Source organism: Thalassophryne amazonica, chromosome 17 (assembly GCF_902500255.1).
Source record: "Thalassophryne amazonica chromosome 17, fThaAma1.1, whole genome shotgun sequence".
NCBI lineage: Eukaryota > Metazoa > Chordata > Actinopteri > Batrachoidiformes > Batrachoididae > Thalassophryne > Thalassophryne amazonica.
The window spans coordinates 233,319-252,258 of NC_047119.1; the positions used below are offsets into that span (position 1 = coordinate 233,319).

Genomic DNA, 18,940 nt, shown 5'->3' on the forward strand with positions numbered 1-18,940 from the left:
CCCACACAACAGGACCCCCCCCTCAACGGGCGCCTCCTGGCGTCCGACCAGGCTTGTCCGGATGTCTTGTGTAGAATTCGGCCAGGAGGGCCGGGTCCAGGATGAAGCTCCTCTTCACCCAGGAGCGTTCTTCAGGTCCATACCCCTCCCAGTCCACCAGATATTGGAAACCCCGGCCCTTACGACGGACGTCCAGGAGCCTGCGGACTGTCCAGGCAGGCTCCCCGTCAATGAGCCGGGCAGGAGGCGGCGTAGGTCCCGGAGTACAGAGGGGCGAGGTGTGGTGTGGTTTGAGACGGGAAACATGAAAGACAGGGTGAATCCGCAGTGAAGCCGGGAGTTGAAGCTTCACTGCGGCCGGGTTGATGATCTTGAGGATACGAAAGGGTCCGATGAATCTGTCCTTTAGTTTTGGGGAGTCGACACACAAAGGGATGTCCTTGGTCGAGAGCCACACCTCCTGCCCGGGCTGGTATGTTGGGGCCGGGGAACGTCGGCGGTCCGCATGGGTCTTGGCCCTCGTCCGGGCTTTTAACAGGGCAGAGCGGGCGGTCCGCCACACCCAGCGGCACCTCCTGAGGTGGGCCTGGACCGAGGGCACACCGACCTCTCCCTCCACCAGCGGGAACAATGGGGGCTGGAACCCCACACAAGCCTCAAAAGGGGAGAGGCCGGTAGCAGACGAGACTTGGCTGTTATGGGCATACTCGATCCAGGCCAGATGGTGACTCCAGGCCGCCGGGTGCGCGGAGGTGACGCAGCGAAGGGCCTGTTCCAACTCCTGGTTAGCCCGCTCTGCCTGGCCGTTGGTCTGGGGGTGGTACCCGGACGAGAGACTCACGGTGGCCCCCAGCTCCTTACAGAAACTCTTCCACACCCGCGAAGAGAACTGGGGACCACGATCTGATACAATGTCCGATGGTATCCCATGCAGCCGCATGACGTGGTGGACCAGAAGGTCTGCCGTCTCCTGGGCTGTCGGGAGCTTCGGGAGGGCCACGAAGTGGGCCGCCTTGGAGAACCGGTCCACTATCATGAGAATAACGGTGTTGCCCTGGGACGGCGGGAGGCCCGTGATGAAGTCCAGGCCGATGTGAGACCAGGGGCGATGAGGCACCGGCAGGGGCTGGAGGAGTCCCGTCGTCCTCCGATGGTCTGCCTTGCCCCTGGCGCAGATGGTACAGGCCTGGGACGTAGTCCCGGACGTCGGTTTCCAGGGACGCCCACCAGAAGCGCTGCTGGACTACTGCCACGGTCCTACGCACTCCGGGATGACAGGAGAGCTTGGATCCGTGACAGAAGTCCAATACGGCAGCTCTTGCCTCTGGTGGGACGTACAGTCTGTTCTTGGGGCCAGTCCCCGGGTCCGGGCTCCTTGTCAGGGCCTCCCGGACGGTCTTCTCCACGTCCCAGGTGAGGGTGGCCACGACAGTGGACTCGGGGATGATGGTCTCGGTGGGGTTCGACAGCCCCGCTTTGGCTTCTTCTTCGTGTACCCGGGACAATGCATCTGGTTTTTGGTTCTTGGTCCCGGGGTGATACGTGATCTGGAAGTCAAAGCGCCCGAAGAACAGAGACCAGCGGGCTTGCCTGGGGTTCAGCCGCTTGGCGGTCCGGAGAGTAAGGCGCAGTCGTCGTCGTTAATCTCCGCCACTCCAGATAAGGCTCCGTCCACAGGAATAGGGCTGCAAATAACACAATGTGTCAGTCAGCAGAGAATTTACCTCACGGTAAACATGATTACCAAAATCAAACCTTCATTGTGTACGACCGTGTATTTGTTGTGTGGGCCGCTGAAGAGGAGGTACTGCTGGCCCACCACCACCAGAGGGCGCCCTGCTTGGAGTGCGGGCTCCAAGCACGAGAGGGCGCCAGACCCAGAAGAAGTGACAGCTGTCACTCATCCTCTGCACCAGCTGTCACGCCTTCATCATCACCACCATAAAAGCCGGACTGCAACTCCACCTCCCCGCCGAGAAATCGATTACCATTACCAAGGTAATTTCTCTGTGAACTTAAGACTGTATATCTGTCTAAACTCTTCTTTGCAGCCGTTTTCCTGTCGGTGAGACTCGTCTGTGGAGGTGGCGTTTGAGGTGTTCAGCGACGGCTTCGCAACACCTCCCACCCAGATAAGTGCTCAAACAGGAGCTGCACGAGTGTGTGCTTGGAGGTGGAGGCGCTTCCTCCCTCGTTAACTGTGGATTTACTGAGTGTGCGGACTCACACTCACTCATCATATTTCTGCTTTCTGCCAGCAGTACCAGGGTCGACAGCCGAAGACAGAGGCCACCTGGGGACTCGGGACTTGGCGGCTCCGGTGTTCTTCAGACCGTTGGTGGTGGAAGCCGTGTGAGACGCAGCTTCTCTCTCGTCGGGGGTCTTCTATCTTCGAGCCTGCCCACACGTCACCTGGTGTTAAATTGACTGTGCAGATTACAGTACGTTTCGTTGTGTATTATCGCAACATTAAATTGTTACCTTTTTGGCTTATTCATTGTCCGTTCATTTGCGCCCCCTGTTGTGGGTCCGTGCTACGACACCTTCCCAACAATATGTACGTTATGTATTAAAATAGCTGTATTTAATTTGGTGACCTTGATTTGCATAATAAATCCCAAGCGAATATTTGCACCTTTACAGTATTTGCAACAGGAAGGAGAAGCTCCCTTTATTTCTCAGCTTATACATACAAACATGTTTTTACAAACCAGACAAGTGTAATTGTGTGTCTACATGGGTATTTACAAGCCTACTAATCTGTTTGATATCAGAGGAGGATAGGGACCAGGGAGCAAAAATTCTCAACCCCCATGGGAAAAGTTTATCTAGCAGTTTCCCCTTTCATCACTTAAGGGATTACTCTGGCAGAGGAAATTGAAACTTGAGGGTGTGTGATAATAGCTGTGTAACAGTTAGTGCTTGTTGCTTATTATCAATAAAAAGAAAATACATAACGTTGATATCCAGATCAGAAAAAAAAAAATCAGCAGAAAAAAAATCAGCAGAATTCTCGGGGGGAGGGGTTCGGTTGAACCCCCTGAACCCCCTCTATATACAGGCATGTCTCAGACATCTTTTTTTCCCACCGTGTTCAGATACAATATTTTTCAATAACAAATGCACACAAGCTGTACTTCTAGGGGCTCCACATATAGTAATGAAGACAGCATTTTCAAGATATCCTGGAATGGCATTGCGGCCAGCTTTGATTTTGCTATTTATTATCCTGAGGGGAAAACTGAACATGGTTTTCAATTTTTTATTTATTTACCGTATGTTTTATGTCAAACAATATATGTGCATACATTGGTGCTTTTACCATTAAACACACAATTGTTTCACATATTTGCCCTACATATATATGTTATATAGACACAGCATATTTTCCAGAGCATAATTCGCACCTGTCAAGAAATGCCTCTTGAAGAAGAAAATATAATGCAATGCTAAAATATCCTAGGCTGTATGACCATAACAAAAGGAAACAGAATGTGACTTTTTAACCTCTTAAAATAGGTCAAGGTTAGCCATCTTTGAACTTGTCCAAGGTCTGTGTCCCAAGAATGTTCCCTGTGAGTTTGAAGACCCTGGCAGTAACAGAAATGGATTTATACTGAGCACAGACAGACGGACAGACGCAAGGCCTACGCAATACCCGATGGCCATATTTTGGTCTCAGGTAAAAACCACAAAGAAGAAGAAGAAGGATGCTTATTGTCATTGTACATACATACAACAAAATCTGTCCTTTGCATTTAATCCTGTCCTAAATACAGTTAGACACAATCTAATCAGACTGGCCCCTGGGGACCAACTGCCTTGGTCAGGGGCAGAGAAAGGAGCAGACCCTAAATAAGGATGTTTTCACACCGGAGTATAAATTGTGTTTTTTTAAAATGATGTCCTAAACTAATAAATAAATATCTAAATAATAATTTCATAAATGCAGTTTGTACTCACATACACCAGAAAATATGGCAAGTGTTGTTTTCTAGTACATTTTCTTACAAGCGGATGCAATTTCAACCACTATTACATTGATTTAAAAAATGGAGGAAAAAATGCACTTGGCATAATACGGTGAAGGTTCTGGGATCGCACCCCGCCCTTTCTGTGTGGAGTTTGCATGTTTTCCCCGTTTGTTTCCTCCCACAATCAAAAACATGCTTATTTAGGGTCCACTCCATTCTCTAACCCTGACCAAGGCAGCGTCATCTGTGGCACCAGACTGTGGCTGCTCACTGCTCCAAGTGGTGGGATTGTGTTTAACTGTAATTAGGATGATTAAATGTAAAGGACTAATTTCACTGTATATATGTACAATCACAAATAAAAGAAAATATTGTACCTTTTAAAATGATCTATCAAACAACATCTACAAAATTTGATGCTTTTACAATAAAACACACATTTGTATAGATTTTTTTGCACATCTCTGGCCTACTGTAGGGGACAAGTAAGTTGTATAATGGTTTCATTGTTGTTTGAAGCAAAAAAGTATACAAACAATTAAAACATTACATTCTTCTATGTAATGTGGAGTTGTGTCAGGAAGGGCATCGGGTGTAAAACTTGTGCCATTTCAACGTGCAGCTCCATCTTGAATTTGCTCTGGTGACCCTGAGTGCAAAACAAAGAAGTTCAGTTTTAAAAAGTGATATATAAATGTCAGTAATAATAATAATAATAATAATAATAATAATTACTAATGCTAATAATAATAATAATTATTATTATTATTAGTAGTAGTAGTAGTAAAATTAGTAGTATTATTAGTACTACTAATATACTACTAGCAGTAATATTTCAGGAGTCAAACAAAAGAAGAAAGGACTTAAGTTTGGTCCTCGTCGCTTGCCGTTTAAAACTGTACGTGGCAGTCAAAGAGAAGCAGAGAGAGCTGCTGCGGCTAACGCGGCTCCATTCCTGCTTTCTTTCATTATACATACGGGTGTCCTTACACTTTATATACGCATTTTAGTAGAATATATTGAAGCTAGCTTAGTCTTTATACCAAGCCTCGCTTGCTGCTCGTCGGAAGATATCTGAATCATGTTTACCCTGTCGGAGCTGGTTGTCCTGCTAGCCGTCCTGACTGCCACTACGTCCGGCTACTTCGTTAGCATCGACGCGCAGGCGGAGGAGTGCTTCTACGAGCGGGTCACCTCTGGCACCAAAATGGGTCTCATGTTTGAAGTGGCTGAAGGAGGTTTCTTAGACATCGATGTAGAGGTGAGGTAGCGCAATGAAATAACGAACTACCCACACAACACGGGAAAATAAAATGAAGGCCTTTGTTAGCTTAGCTGGTGTTCTATTTCTACGCAACCTGAGTGATTAATTAGCGTATTATTAGCCGCTGATATTTTAAAAATAAAGCCATTTCAGTTTTGCTTTCATTAATGTTTTAGTTAACTTTGATGTTATTCATTCGGCTATAACTATACAGGAAAACATGCTGGTTAAGTAATATTGTGTCCAGCCAGCTGTAACGTCTTCTAGGAAAAGGTTGTGTACTACTTAATGTATTTTAGGTGCACACTTGAGTGTTGTAGTTTGCTGTCCCAGAAACATTAAGTGATCGTGAAGGTTCCATCAAGCTATATGTCTGTAGTCTCAAATTTTGGGCTTGGACAGCAAAAATGTAGATGAGTGGCTGAGGGAGTTCAATCATGGAAGATGTCTTGTGCAGATTATACGGCTAAAACAATACATGCCATCATTGTGTAACGCACCAATGTAAAACCACATAATATGGACAACCTCTTATTGCATTTTGATGACCTTCAAAGCTCCCAGTCAACCAAAAGAGTAAATTTGTTTAGTCTGTCATATCCCATCAGCAGCCATGTTTACATGGGCATAAAGTGATCCGCTTGCTGTGTGGGTTTATATGCACCATGATTACCATCTGATTCAGTCAGTAGAGCAATCCCATAATGCTTTGCATTGTGACGTCTGCCATTTGTGACATGCGCAAATGATGTCATATTAAGCTGTACCTGGAAGCCCCCCCCCCCCCCCCGTATAAACAATGGATTTGCTAGCTGAAGTTATCAAGATTACTGTTATTCTTTGCGCATTTCTTTTGAAACTGCAGCATCAGAGGAACATGCTTGTTCTTCAGGACGTGTTCATTCATTTCATTTATTAATTCATTTCGAGCAGTGTAACAAAATACATGAACCTAGTACATATTAAACAATCAGATACATTTCATTTTTGCTCGAAAAGGAGTGGGAAGAAGAAAACTTATTGAATCCCACCCCTATCTTACATTAATACTTAACTTAAACTATATATCAGTTGAGAAAAAAAAAAGCACACACAAAAAAACAAAACAAAATATTGATAACTAAATGAAGAGTAGATTAGTAAATAAAATAAATGTTCATATAAGAAACAACAAGCTACATACCAACAATGGTAAGAACAATATTACCAACAATGGTAATACAATAGAAAGAACTCACATACCAACGATGGTAAGGAAACTTCAGGTATCAAACACAACACTGATACAGACAAGTGCACAACAAGACATTTAAACTCTGCTATGACTGTATTCTGACCAAACTGCATTTTTATACAAGGACTTAAATTTATGAATATTTGAGCAAAGCTTTCGCTGTAGATCCAGAGCATTCCACATTTTGACCCCACATACTGTCACACAAAAACTTTTACGAGTGGTTTGTACCTTAGGTAAAATAAAAATTTCCATTACCTCTCAGATTATGCATCTTGTCTTTGTGAGAAAAGAATTTTTGCACATTTTTGGGAAGTTGATTATTGAATGCTTTAAATAACATAATTACAGTACAGTATTTTACAAGGTCATGAAATTTTAATAATTTAGACTGGATAAAAAGATCATGGGTGTGCTCAAATAAATCAACCTTATGAATTATCCGCATGGCTCTTTTTTGCAATAAGAATAGCGGATTTGTTGAACATTTATAGTTATTGCCCCATATTTCGACACAGTATGTGAAATAGGGGAGAACCAGAGAACAGTATAAAATACGGAGTGCTATTTGGTCAAGGAACTGCTTAGCTTTGTTTATAATAGAGAGATTCTTAGATATTTTAGTTTTTATGTGCCTGATGTGGGCTTTCCATGATAATTTGCTACCCATAATTACACCAAGAAATTTGTTTTCCGATACATTTTCAATTTGTACACTTGTACCGATTGGCCAGACAAAGGGACAGAGCTGGAAAGGATGTGCAGCAGGTTAGGGTGGTAAAAGATGCACATGGTAATGTGCTGACAAGTGAGGAGTGTGTGCTGAGAAGGTGGAGGGAATATTTTGAAGAGCTGATGAATAAAGAAAATGAGCAAGAGAAAAGGCTGGATGATGTGGTGAGAGTAAATCGGGAAGTACAAGAGATTAGCAAGGAAGAAGTGAGGGCTGCTATGAAGAGGATGAAGAGTGGAAAGGCAGTTGGTCCAGATGACATTCCAATGGAGGCATGGAAATGTCTAGGAGAGATGGCAGTAGAGTTTCTAACCAGATTGTTTAATAAAATCTTAGAAAGTGAGAGGATGCCTGAGGAGTGGAGACAAAGTGTGCTGGTTCCTATTTTCAAGAACAGGGGTGATGTGCAGAGCTGCAGTAACTACAGAGGCATAAAGCTGATCAGCCACAGCATGAAGTTATGGGAAAGAGTAGTAGAAGCTAGGCTTAGAAAACAGGTGAAGATCTGTGAGCAGCAATATGGTTTCATGCCGAGAAAGAGCACCACAGATGCAATGTTTGCTCTGAGACTACTGTTGGAAAAGTACAGAGAAGGACAGAAAGAGTTACATTGTGTGTTTGTGGACTTAGAAAATGCTTATGATAGGGTGCCAAGAGAAGAGTTGTAGCATTGTATGAGGAAGTCTGGAGTGGCAGTGAAGTATGTTAGGGTAGTGCAGGACATGTACAAGAATAGTGTGACAGCGGTGAGATGCGCAGTCGGAATGACAGACTCATTCAAGGTGGAGGTGGGATTACACCAAGGATCAGCTCTGAGTCCATTCTTGTTTGCAGTGGTGATGGACAGGTTGACAGATGAGATCAGACAGGAGTCCCCATGGACTATGATGTTTGCAGATGACATTGTGATCGGTAGTGAGAGTAGAGAGCAAGTTGAGTCTAGTCTGGAGAAGTGGAGATATGCTTTGGAGAGAAGGGGAATGAAAGTCAATAGAAGCAAGACTGAGTACATGTGTGTGAATGAGAGGGAGCCCAGTGGAATAGTGCAGTTACAAGGAGTAGAAGTGGTGAAAGTAGATGAGTTTAAATATTTGGGGTCAACTGTTCAAAGTAATGGAGAGTGTGGTAGAGAGGTGAAGAAGAGAGTGCAGGCAGGGTGGAGTGGGTGGAGAAAGGTGGCAGGAGTGATTTGTGACCGAAGAATATCAGCAAGAGTGAAGGGGAAAGTTTACAAAACAGTAGTGAGACCAGCTATGTTGTATGGTTTAGAGACAGTGGCACTAACAAAAAGACAGGAGGCAGAGCTGGAGGTGGCAGAGCTGAAGATGTTGAGATTCTCTTTGGGAGTGACAAGAATGGACAAGATTAGGAATGAACATATCAGAGGGACAGCTCAGGTGGGACGGTTTGGAGACAAAGTCAGAGAGGCGAGATTGAGATGGTTTGGACATGTGCAGAGGAGGGACCCAGGGTATATAGGGAGAAGGATGCTGAGTATGGAGCCACCAGGCAGGAGGAGAAGAGGGAGACCAAAGAGGAGGTTCATGGATGTGCTGAGAGAGGACATGCAGGTGGTTGGTGTGACAGAGGAAGATACAGAGGACAGGGTGAGATGGAAACGATTGATCTGCTGTGGCGACCCCTAACGGGAACAGCCGAAAGACAAAGAAGAATAATAATAATTTGAAATTCATTTCTGTGTTTATAATTACCAAAAATCATAGCTTTTGTTTTACTTAGATTTAATAGTAATGTATTTGTCTCCATCCATTTCTTTAATTTATTCATTTCCAAATTCACAGTTTCCAGAAGCTTGTTATAATCTAAACTACTATAGAAGATGTTTGTGTCATCAGCAAAGAGAATTAGCTTTAAGAATTTTGATGCATTGAATATATCATTAATGTAAAGATTGAACAAAATTGGACCCAGCACTGACCCCTGGGGGACACCACAGGTAATACCAAGATGTTCAGGTGCGTAATCTCCCATTTTCACATACTGTACCCTTCCGGTCAGATAATTTCCTATCCAGTTCCCCGCTACTCCTCTGATTCCATAATTTTCAAGTTTGCCAATCAAAATTGAGTGGTTAAACGTATCAAACGGCTTTTTAAAATCAATAAAGATACCAACTGCATATTTATTATGGTCCAGAGAATTTGTTATTTCTTCTACAGCCTCCATTATTGCCATAGAAGTAGTTCTTTTGGACCTAAAACCATATTGACTTTCATTTATTATTTGATGTTTGTTAATGAAATTTTCAAGCTGAAAAGTGAATAATTTTTCCAAAATTTTTGAAAACTGAGGGAGGAGGGAGATTGGACGATAATTGGTAAAAGTATGTTTGTTTCCATTTTTAAATAATGGTATCACTTTTGCTATTTTCATTTTACTAGGAAAACAACCAGACTGGAAAGACGAGTTGCAAATATGAGCGAATGGAATTACAATATTGTCAACAATTCTCTTTAATAATTGCATTACTAAGTGCATTACCTTACTTGCCTCTACTGGTGGTTGGCTCTCACTGCGGTATTGTATCACTTCCTGTTCCAGAGCACAGCAGTGTTTTGCTGTATCTGTTAGCTGTTTAATCAATCAATCAGTCAATTTTTTTTATATAGCGCCAAATCACAACAAACAGTTGCCCCAAGGCGCCTTATACTGCAAGGCCATACAATAATTATGTAAAACCCCAACGGTCAAAACGACCCCCTGTGAGCAAGCACTTGGCTACAGTGGGAAGGAAAAACTCCCTTTTAACAGGAAGAAACCTCCAGCAGAACCAGGCTCAGGGAGGGGCAGTCTTCTGCTGGGACTGGTTGGGGCTGAAGGAGAGAACCAGGAAAAAGACATGCTGTGGAGGGGAGCAGAGATCGATCACTAATGATTAAATGCAGAGTGGTGCATACAGAGCAAAAAGAGAAAGAAACAGTGCATCGTGGGATCTGCGCAGTTAGATTGATCTAGATAACTAGATAACGATTTGTTTCACAGTGTAATCTTCACGTGCCTTAACTAAAGCACTCCCTCTGCTGAATCACCTCTAAATTATTTACACATTATTCACTTTGTGTGTTTTTAGGAATCCGCTAGCTTAGCGTAGCTACTAGCTCTTAGCCAGTTTAGCATGGCGGCTTCTCCTGTCTCTCCCGCACTTTTCTGCTCTGGGTGTGAAATGTTTAGTTATTCCTCGGCCTCCTTTAGCAGTAACGGTACTTGTAATAAGTGTAGGTTATTCGTAGCTTTGGAGGCCAGGCTGGGCGAATTGGAGACTCGGCTCCGCACCGTGGAAAATCCTACAGCTAGCCAGGCCCCTGTAGTCGGTGCGGACCAAGGTAGCTTAGCCGCCATTAGTTCCCTTCCAGCAGATCCCGAGCAGCCGGGAAAGCAGGCCGACTGGGTGACTGTGAGGAGGAAGCGTAGTTCTAAACAGAAGCCCCGTGTACACCACCAACCCGTTCACATCTCTAACCGTTTTTCCCCACTCGGCGACACACCCGCCGAGGAACAAACTCTGGTTATTGGCGACTCTGTTTTGAGAAATGTGAAGTTACCGACACCAGCAACCATAGTCAGTTGTCTTCCGGGGGCCAGCGCAGGCGACATTGAAGGAAATTTGAAACTGCTGGCTAAGGCTAAGCGTAAATTTGGTAAGATTGTAATTCATGTCAGCAGTAATGACACCCGGTTACGCCAATCGGAGGTCACTAAAATTAACATTGAATCGGTGTGTAACTTTGCAAAAACAATGTCGGACTCTGTAGTTTTCTCTGGGCCCCTACCGAATCGGACTGGGAGTGACATGTTTAGCCGCATGTTCTCCTTGAATTGCTGGCTGTCTGAGTGGTGTCCAAAAAATGAGGTGGGCTTCATAGATAATTGGCAAAGCTTCTGCGGAAAACCTGGTCTTGTTAGGAGAGACGGCATCCATCCCACTTTGGATGGAGCAGCTCTCATTTCTAGAAATCTGGCCAATTTTCTTAAATCCTCCAAACCGTGACTATCCAGGGTTGGGACCAGGAAGCAGAGTTGTAGTCTTACACACCTCTCTGCAGCTTCTCTCCCCCTGCCATCCCCTCATTACCCCATCCCTGTAGAGATGGTACCTGCTCCCAGACCACCAGCATCCAGTAAAAATCTATTTAAGCATAAAAATTCAAAAAGAAAAAATAATATAGCACCTTCAACTGCACCACAGACTAAAACAGTTAAATGTGGTCTATTAAACATTAGATCTCTCTCTTCTAAGTCCCTGTTAGTAAATGATATAATAATTGATCAACATATTGATTTATTCTGCCTTACAGAAACGTGGTTGGTTACAGCAGGATAAATATGTTAGTTTAAATGAGTCAACACCCCCGAGTCACACTAACTGCCAGAACGCTCGTAGCACGGGCCGAGGCAGAGGATTAGCAGCAATCTTCCACTCCAGCATATTAATTAATCAAAAACCCAGACAGAGCTTTAATTCATTTGAAAACTTGACTCTTAGTCTTGTCCATCCAAATTGGAAGTCCCAAAACCCAGTTTTATTTGTTGTTATCTATCGTCCACTTGGTTGTTACTGTGAATTTCTCTGTGAATTTTCTGACCTTTTGTCTGACTTAGTGCTTAGCTCAGATAAGATAATTATAGTGGGCGATTTTAACATCCACACAGATGCTGAGAATGACAGTCTCAACACTGCATTTAATCTATTGTTAGACTCGATTGGCTTTACTCAAAATGTAAATGAGTCCACCCACCACTTTAATCATATCTTAGATCTTGTTCTGACTTATGGTATGGAAATTGAAGACTTAACAGTATTACCTGAAAACTCCCTTCTGTCTGATCATTTCTTAATAACATTTACATTTACTCTGATGGACTACCCAGCAGTGTGGAATAAGTTTCATTACAGTAGAAGTCTTTCAGAAAGCGCTGTAACTAGGTTTAAGGATATGATTCCTTCTTTATGTTCTCCAATGCCATATACCAACATAGGGCAGAGTAGCTACCTAAACTCTGTGAGTGAGATAGATTATCTCATCAGTAGTTTTACATCCTCATTGAGGACAACTTTGGATGCTGTAGCTCCTCTGAAAAAGAGAGCCTTAAATCAGAAGTGCCTGACTCCATGGTATAACTCACAAACTCGCAGCTTAAATCAGATAACCCGTAAGTTGGAGAGGAAATGGCGTCTCACTAATTTAGAAGATCTTCACTTAGCCTGGAAACAGAGTCTGTTGCTCTACAAAAAAGCCCTCCGTAAAGCTAGGACATCTTACTATTCATCACTAATTGAAGAAAATACGAACAACCCCAGGTTTCTTTTCAGCACTGTAGCTAGGCTGACAGAGTCAGAGCTCTATTGAGCTGAGTATTCCTTTAACTTTAACTAGTAATGACTTCATGACTTTCTTTGCTAATAAAATTTTAACTATTAGAGAAAAAATTACTCATAACCATCCCAAAGACATATCGTTACCTTTGGCTGCTTTCAGTGATGCCGGTATTTGGTTAGACTCTTTCTCTCCGATTGTTCTGAGTTATTTTCATTAGTTACTTCCTCCAAACCATCAACATGTCTATTAGACCCCATTCCTACCAGGCTGCTCAAGGAAGCCCTACCATTAATTAATGCTTCGATCTTAAATATGATCAATCTATCTTTATTAGTCGGCTATGTACCACAGGCTTTTAAGGTGGCAGTAATTAAACCATTACTTAAAAAGCCATCACTTGACCCAGCTATCTTAGTTAATTATAGGCCAATCTCCAACCTTACTTTTCTCTCAAAAATTCTTGAAAGGGTAGTTGTAAAACAGCTAACTGATCATCTGCAGAGGAGTGGTCTATTTGAAGAGTTTCAGTCAGGTTTTAGAATTCATCATAGTACAGAAACAGCATTAGTGAAGGTTACAAATGATCTTATGGCCTCAGACAGTGGACTCATCTCTGTGCTTGTTCTGTTAGACCTCAGTGCTGCTTTTGATACTGTTGACCATAAAATTTTATTACAGAGATTAGAGCATGCCATAGGTATTAAAGGCACTGCGCTGCAGTGGTTTGAATCATATTTATCTAATAGATTACAATTTGTTCATGTAAATGGGGAATCTTCTTCACAGACTAAGGTTAATTATGGAGTTCCACAAGGTTCTGTGCTAGGACCAATTTTATTCACTTTATACATGCTTCCCTTAGGCAGTATTATTAGATAGCATTGCTTAAATTTTCATTGTTACGCAGATGATACTCAGCTTTATCTATCCATGAAGCCAGAGGACACACACCAATTAGTTCAACTGCAGGATTGTCTTACAGACATAAAGACATGGCTGACCTCTAATTTCCTGCTTTTAAACTCAGATAAAACTGAAGTTATTGTACTTGGCCCCACAAATCTTAGAAACATGGTGTCTAACCAGATCCTTACTCTGGATGGCATTACCCTGACCTCTAGTAATACTGTGAGAAATCTTGGAGTCATTTTTGATCAGGATATGTCATTCAATGCGCATATTAAATATGTAGGACTGGTTTTTTGCATTTGCGCAGTACCTCTAAAATTAGAAAGGTCTTGTCTCAGAGTGATGCTGAAAAACTAATTCATGCATTTATTTCCTCTAGGCTGAACTATTGTAATTCATTATTATCAGGTTGTCCTAAAAGTTCCCTGAAAAACCTTCAGTTAATTCAAAATGCCGCAGCTAGAGTACTGACAGGGACTAGAAGGAGAGAGCATATCTCACCCATATTGGCCTCTCTTCATTGGCTTCCTGTTAATTCTAGAATAGAATTTAAAATTCTTCTTCTTACTTATAAGGTTTTAAATAATCAGGTCCCATCTTATCTTAGGGACCTCATAGTACCATATCAGCCCAATAGAGTGCTTCGCTCTCAGACTGCAGGCTTACTTGTAGTTCCTAGGGTTTGTAAGAGTAGAATGGGAGGCAGAGCCTTCAGCTTTCAGGCTCCTCTCCTATGGAACTAGCTCCCAATTCGGATCAGGGAGACAGACACCCTCTCTACTTTTAAGATTAGGCTTAAAACTTTCCTTTTTGCTAAAGCTTATAGTTAGGGCTGGATCAGGTGACCCTGAACCATCCCTTAGTTATGCTGCTATAGACTTAGACTGCTGGGGGGGGGGGTTCCCATGATGCACTGAGTGTTTCTTGCTCTTTTTGTTCTGTATGCACCACTCTGCATTTAATCATTAGTGATTGATCTCTGCTCCCCTCCACAGCATGTCTTTTTCCTGATTCTCTCCCTCAGCCCCAACCAGTCCCAGCAGAAGACTGCCCCTCCCTGAGCCTGGTTCTGCTGGAGGTTTCTTCCTGTTAAAAGGGAGTTTTTCCTTCCCACTGTCGCCAAGTGCTTGCTCACAGGGGGTCGTTTTGACTGTTGGGGTTTTTCCGTAATTATTGTATGGCTTTGCCTTGCAATATAAAGCGCCTCGGGGCAACTGTTTGTTGTGATTTGGCGCTATATAAATAAAATTGATTTGATTTAAAGACATGTCAATACCATCACAATCTGTGGAATATTTACTTTTACATTTGAGAATTACTTCTTTTACTTCCTGTTCATTGGTTGCAGAGAGAAACATTGAAAATGGATTCTTAATCATAGTGTCATTTGCTACGGGCTGACTTTGGGAATGGTCTGGAATTCCAGCAGACAGCTCCGGACCAACATTCACAAAAAAATGGTTAAAATTGTTAACTATATTTTCCATATCATGCTTATTTCCACTTACATTTTCAAAATAGTTGGGGTACTCAGTTTTTGTTGAGCCCTGTTTAATAATACCATTTAGTATCTCCCATGTCTTCTTTATATTGCTTATGTTATCATACAGCATTTGTTTAAAATATAACTGCTGAGCATTTCAAATTATATCAGTCAATTTGTTTTTGTATGTCTTGTATCTGAGTTCAGCATCTTGAGTTTTAGATTTGATAAACAATTTGTACAGATTTTGCTTTTTTTTTCTTTTTTTTTTTACACGCATTCAATATTCCTTTTGTAAGCCAGGGGCTATTAATTGATTTCTTCTTTATACAGTATTCTTTGACTGGACAGTGTTTGTTATACAAGGAGATAAAAGTCTTCAGAAAAATGTCATAAGCTTGATCTACGTTTGTTTCAGAGATAGTTGAACTCCAGTCCTGATCTTTAAGAGCGTTGTTGAAAACATCAATGTTTTCTTCAATTCTTATTCGCTTAAAAGTCACCTTCTTATCCTCTTTGACCTTATTGAGCTTGCAGTCACACAGAGTAAAAACAGGTAAATGATCATTGATGTCACATAGTAGTAAGCCACTAAGTGTAGGAACCTCAATATTATTAGTAAAGATATCATCCATCAAAGTAGCACTGTGATGTTATTCTATTTGGTTTAGTAATTGTGGGATACAGAGACAGACTGTACATTGTGTCTAAAAAGTCGTCTGTTGCTTTATGTCTAGATGGATTCAGAAGGTCAATATTGAGATCACCACAGATGAATAATTGTTTATGGTTGAAAGTTGAAAACCTTTCTTCCATAATTTTAGTAAAAATATCAATATTTGATCCAGGTGAACGATACACACAACTTACTATGACATTTTTCTGCTTTCCATTACAAATTTCAATAGTTACACATTCAAAAGACATATTATCAATAACCTTGTATATTAAGGATTTGTGGATAAGTAGTGCTACTCCACCTCCTGTTTTGGTTTCTCTATTTATATTCCTTAGCTCATAACCATCAAGACTAAAATTCATATCTCTGTCATTGCTAATCCAGGTTTCTGTAATTACAGTAATACTGAATGGGAAATTGAAATTGTGCAAATAATCTTTAATAGAACTAAAATTGGTGTACATACTTTTGCTATTGAAATGTATTATTGATAGCTTCCCCTGGAAGTTTGTTTTTGTTGTATTGATCTTGACTGAGATAATTACAGTTACAAACAACAGAGGAAAGACAATTGTTGTCAGGGTCTATATCAAGTAGATCATCATGTGTGTTATATTCCATGTAATTAAAAGTTTCCAGTTCCATTTGTTTGTGTTGTAGTATTCTCTGTAGCTTACTTAAGTCATTGTTGATTGGTGGTGCAGGCATAATTGATGTTAGAGTCTAGAGTCTTGTATTACCTTATTTGGGGCATTTCCAAATATATTTGTCCAGCTCCTCTGCCCTTCTCACCACCGTCACTCTGGCATTCTCTGGGCTCCTGTTCAGCTTAATGAAGACTTTACAGTTTCATACCCAGGTGTGTCAAATCTTCTGCTGCTTTTTGAGTTGTTTTGCTTTCTTTGCAATGTCCACATTCCGTTTAGTTAAGTGTTCATTAATAAAGACGTTAGTTCCTTTCAATTTGCGACCTTGTTTTAGCAGAGCCACTTTGCGTTTTCGGTTGACAAACCTCAGGATGACAGCAGGTCTCTCCTTGTTCCTGGAGGATTTTCCTCTCTCTGAACACCTGGTGTTCAGAGAGAGATGAGCGCAGTGATATGTGTTTTTATGTGATGTGGTACAGAGCACGGTTACATGTTCTGTAAATCATTAATAAAAGGACCGATTGATTAAACAGCTGATTTACATGCCAAATGAAAATGAAGCCTTGGAGATCGGCCAGAGCTCTGAGGAAACGCATCACATCCTTCAAATAATGGGACTAATAGATGGAACACACAGTCACATGCAGGTAGGTTACTTCTGAATGTCTGTTGTTTTCATAGACCCGCAATTGATAGCATCACATCTATTAAGATTTCTGCTAATTTTATCTGGGACTTTTAGGTAGAGCCCACTATGAAATCTCACAAGATTTATTTTAAACAATGAACTATTTCAAAATATGACAATAAAGCAGTTTCATGAATAAATTAACCAAACTTTGTGTCTTTTTACATTGCCTACTTGATTTACTCTACTAAAACAAGTTGTGATTGTTTTTAGGATTTGGAACATCAGTTGCAAAATGCCTGGATGCCAATGTTTTGTGCCATTCTGACCTTTTTGAGAGCTCATCTCCTGCCAAAGGTACCTTTCAAACTTTTCCAAAGAGGAAAAAAAGTCATATCCACTACACTCTGTGCTTTTTCCTGCTGATTTATTCTTAAGGATATAATGACTCATTCAACATCAGAATTTTAAAAAACATAACCATTTTCTGTTTTAGGGTGTGAAAAACATTGAGAGAGAACACATACGACAAGTCATTGGTGACCCTGCATATCCACTCCTTGACTGGTTGCTGAAAGGCTACATAAATTCTGCATATCTGACCCTAGAGGAGAAATCTGTTAATGTGTATCTCAGCTTACTCTGTGTGACAGTAGAAAACACTTCTGGGATTTTGAAGTCAAAAGGGAGGGTGATACTGAAGAGAAGCGATTTTCAGTTCACCTTTTCACCAGCTGTGATAGCAACCTGCTGTTCACGTCATTATTTTTCTCAGAATGAAAGGGACAACACAAGCAACAACTGGTTGGAGAACAGTGGTCACTTTGATGCCATCTTTCCTCAGCCTGTCTTGATGCATAGCAGTTCCAGTGGTAGCAGGACAAGGATGGCATTTAAGGAATACATATTCAATCACTTTTCTCTTAGAAATGGTCATCTCCATTAACAAAATAAAAAAAAAATCTGACAAACACATTTTTGCCTTTTTTTTTTTTTCAATTAAAGTGAATACAACTTTCTTCCATATACATAAATAAAATTAAAAAACTGTCAGGACCACAACAATCTGTTTAAAAATAAAATATAGTGCTAAGAACGTTTATTCACTTACATCAGAGGTTGGCATTACTTCTTTAACTGGCATTACTGTGATGTCAGAACATAAAACCAAGGCCTAAAATTGGCTCTCTTTGTCAGCACAATAACATACTTCCAGGAAAGATTGGTGTTGTAATGCAGTGTGATTGGGTCACCAGGAGGTACCCTAGGAAGGGATGCGGGTTTTATGGAAGGACTGTTATTCTTTGTTGTTCGGTTTTTATTCACCCACCCTTCCAGTGATGTTTTGCCCTCGCAATGTATGTCTGTTCATCAACACAGAGATAAAGTGAGGTTCTGTTTCACAAGGTTGAGTGACTCTGTTCCTTATGTGTGCATAAGATACCACATATTTTTGGTGAAGAGGTAAACTGGTTTGTGGCCGTGTTGGCGTGAGCATCTCCATTTTGTTGTTAGTATAGCTAGGCTAAGTGTGTTAGCTAGCAAGCTAGGTGGCTGTCGAGGAGCGGCAAAGCCACAGACGGACAGCGCCGGTCGGTGGACGCAGGTTGAAATGAGTGAGTGATGCGAGGAGCGACAACAAGTGCCGGTGGCAACAGAGGAGCTGCCAGGGAGCGGAGTTTTCAGGCGAATGGCGACGTACGGGACCGTCGGTGAATTTGTAGAGGGGAACGAGGACTGGACTGAGTATGAGGAAAGGTTGGGACACTTTTTCTCTGCCAACGGGATTACAGACAAGGCTAAAAAGTGCTCTGTTCCCCTGAGTGCCTGTGGAGCAAAGATTTATAAACTGATAAGGAACTTGTCGACATCATGGAAACCATTGGAAATTCTGTATGATGAACTGGTCACACTCGTGGGGAACCACCACAGTCCAAAACCTTCTGTGATAGTCCAGAGGTTCAAGTTCCATAGCCATTTCAGGAAGCAAGGCCAGTCTGTATCCAACTTTGTTGCTGAATTACGGCAGTTGTCAGAGCATTGTGACTTT

General features: G+C 41.9%; 1 protein-coding gene across 2 annotated transcripts in view; it reads left to right on the forward strand.

The window, feature by feature from the left end:
• The first annotated feature begins 4,852 nt into the window (after positions 1-4,852).
• tmed2 (transmembrane p24 trafficking protein 2) overlaps positions 4,853-18,940 on the forward strand; it is a 31,253-nt gene continuing 17,165 nt past the window's right edge. The window contains exon 1 of one of the 2 annotated variants that reach the window (XM_034192533.1): positions 4,853-5,235. In XM_034192533.1, coding sequence (XP_034048424.1) covers positions 5,056-5,235 — 180 coding nt within the window. In that variant the 5' untranslated portion in view covers positions 4,853-5,055. The remainder of the gene's footprint in view (positions 5,236-18,940) is intronic. The other variant, XM_034192534.1, reaches the window with a different exon arrangement.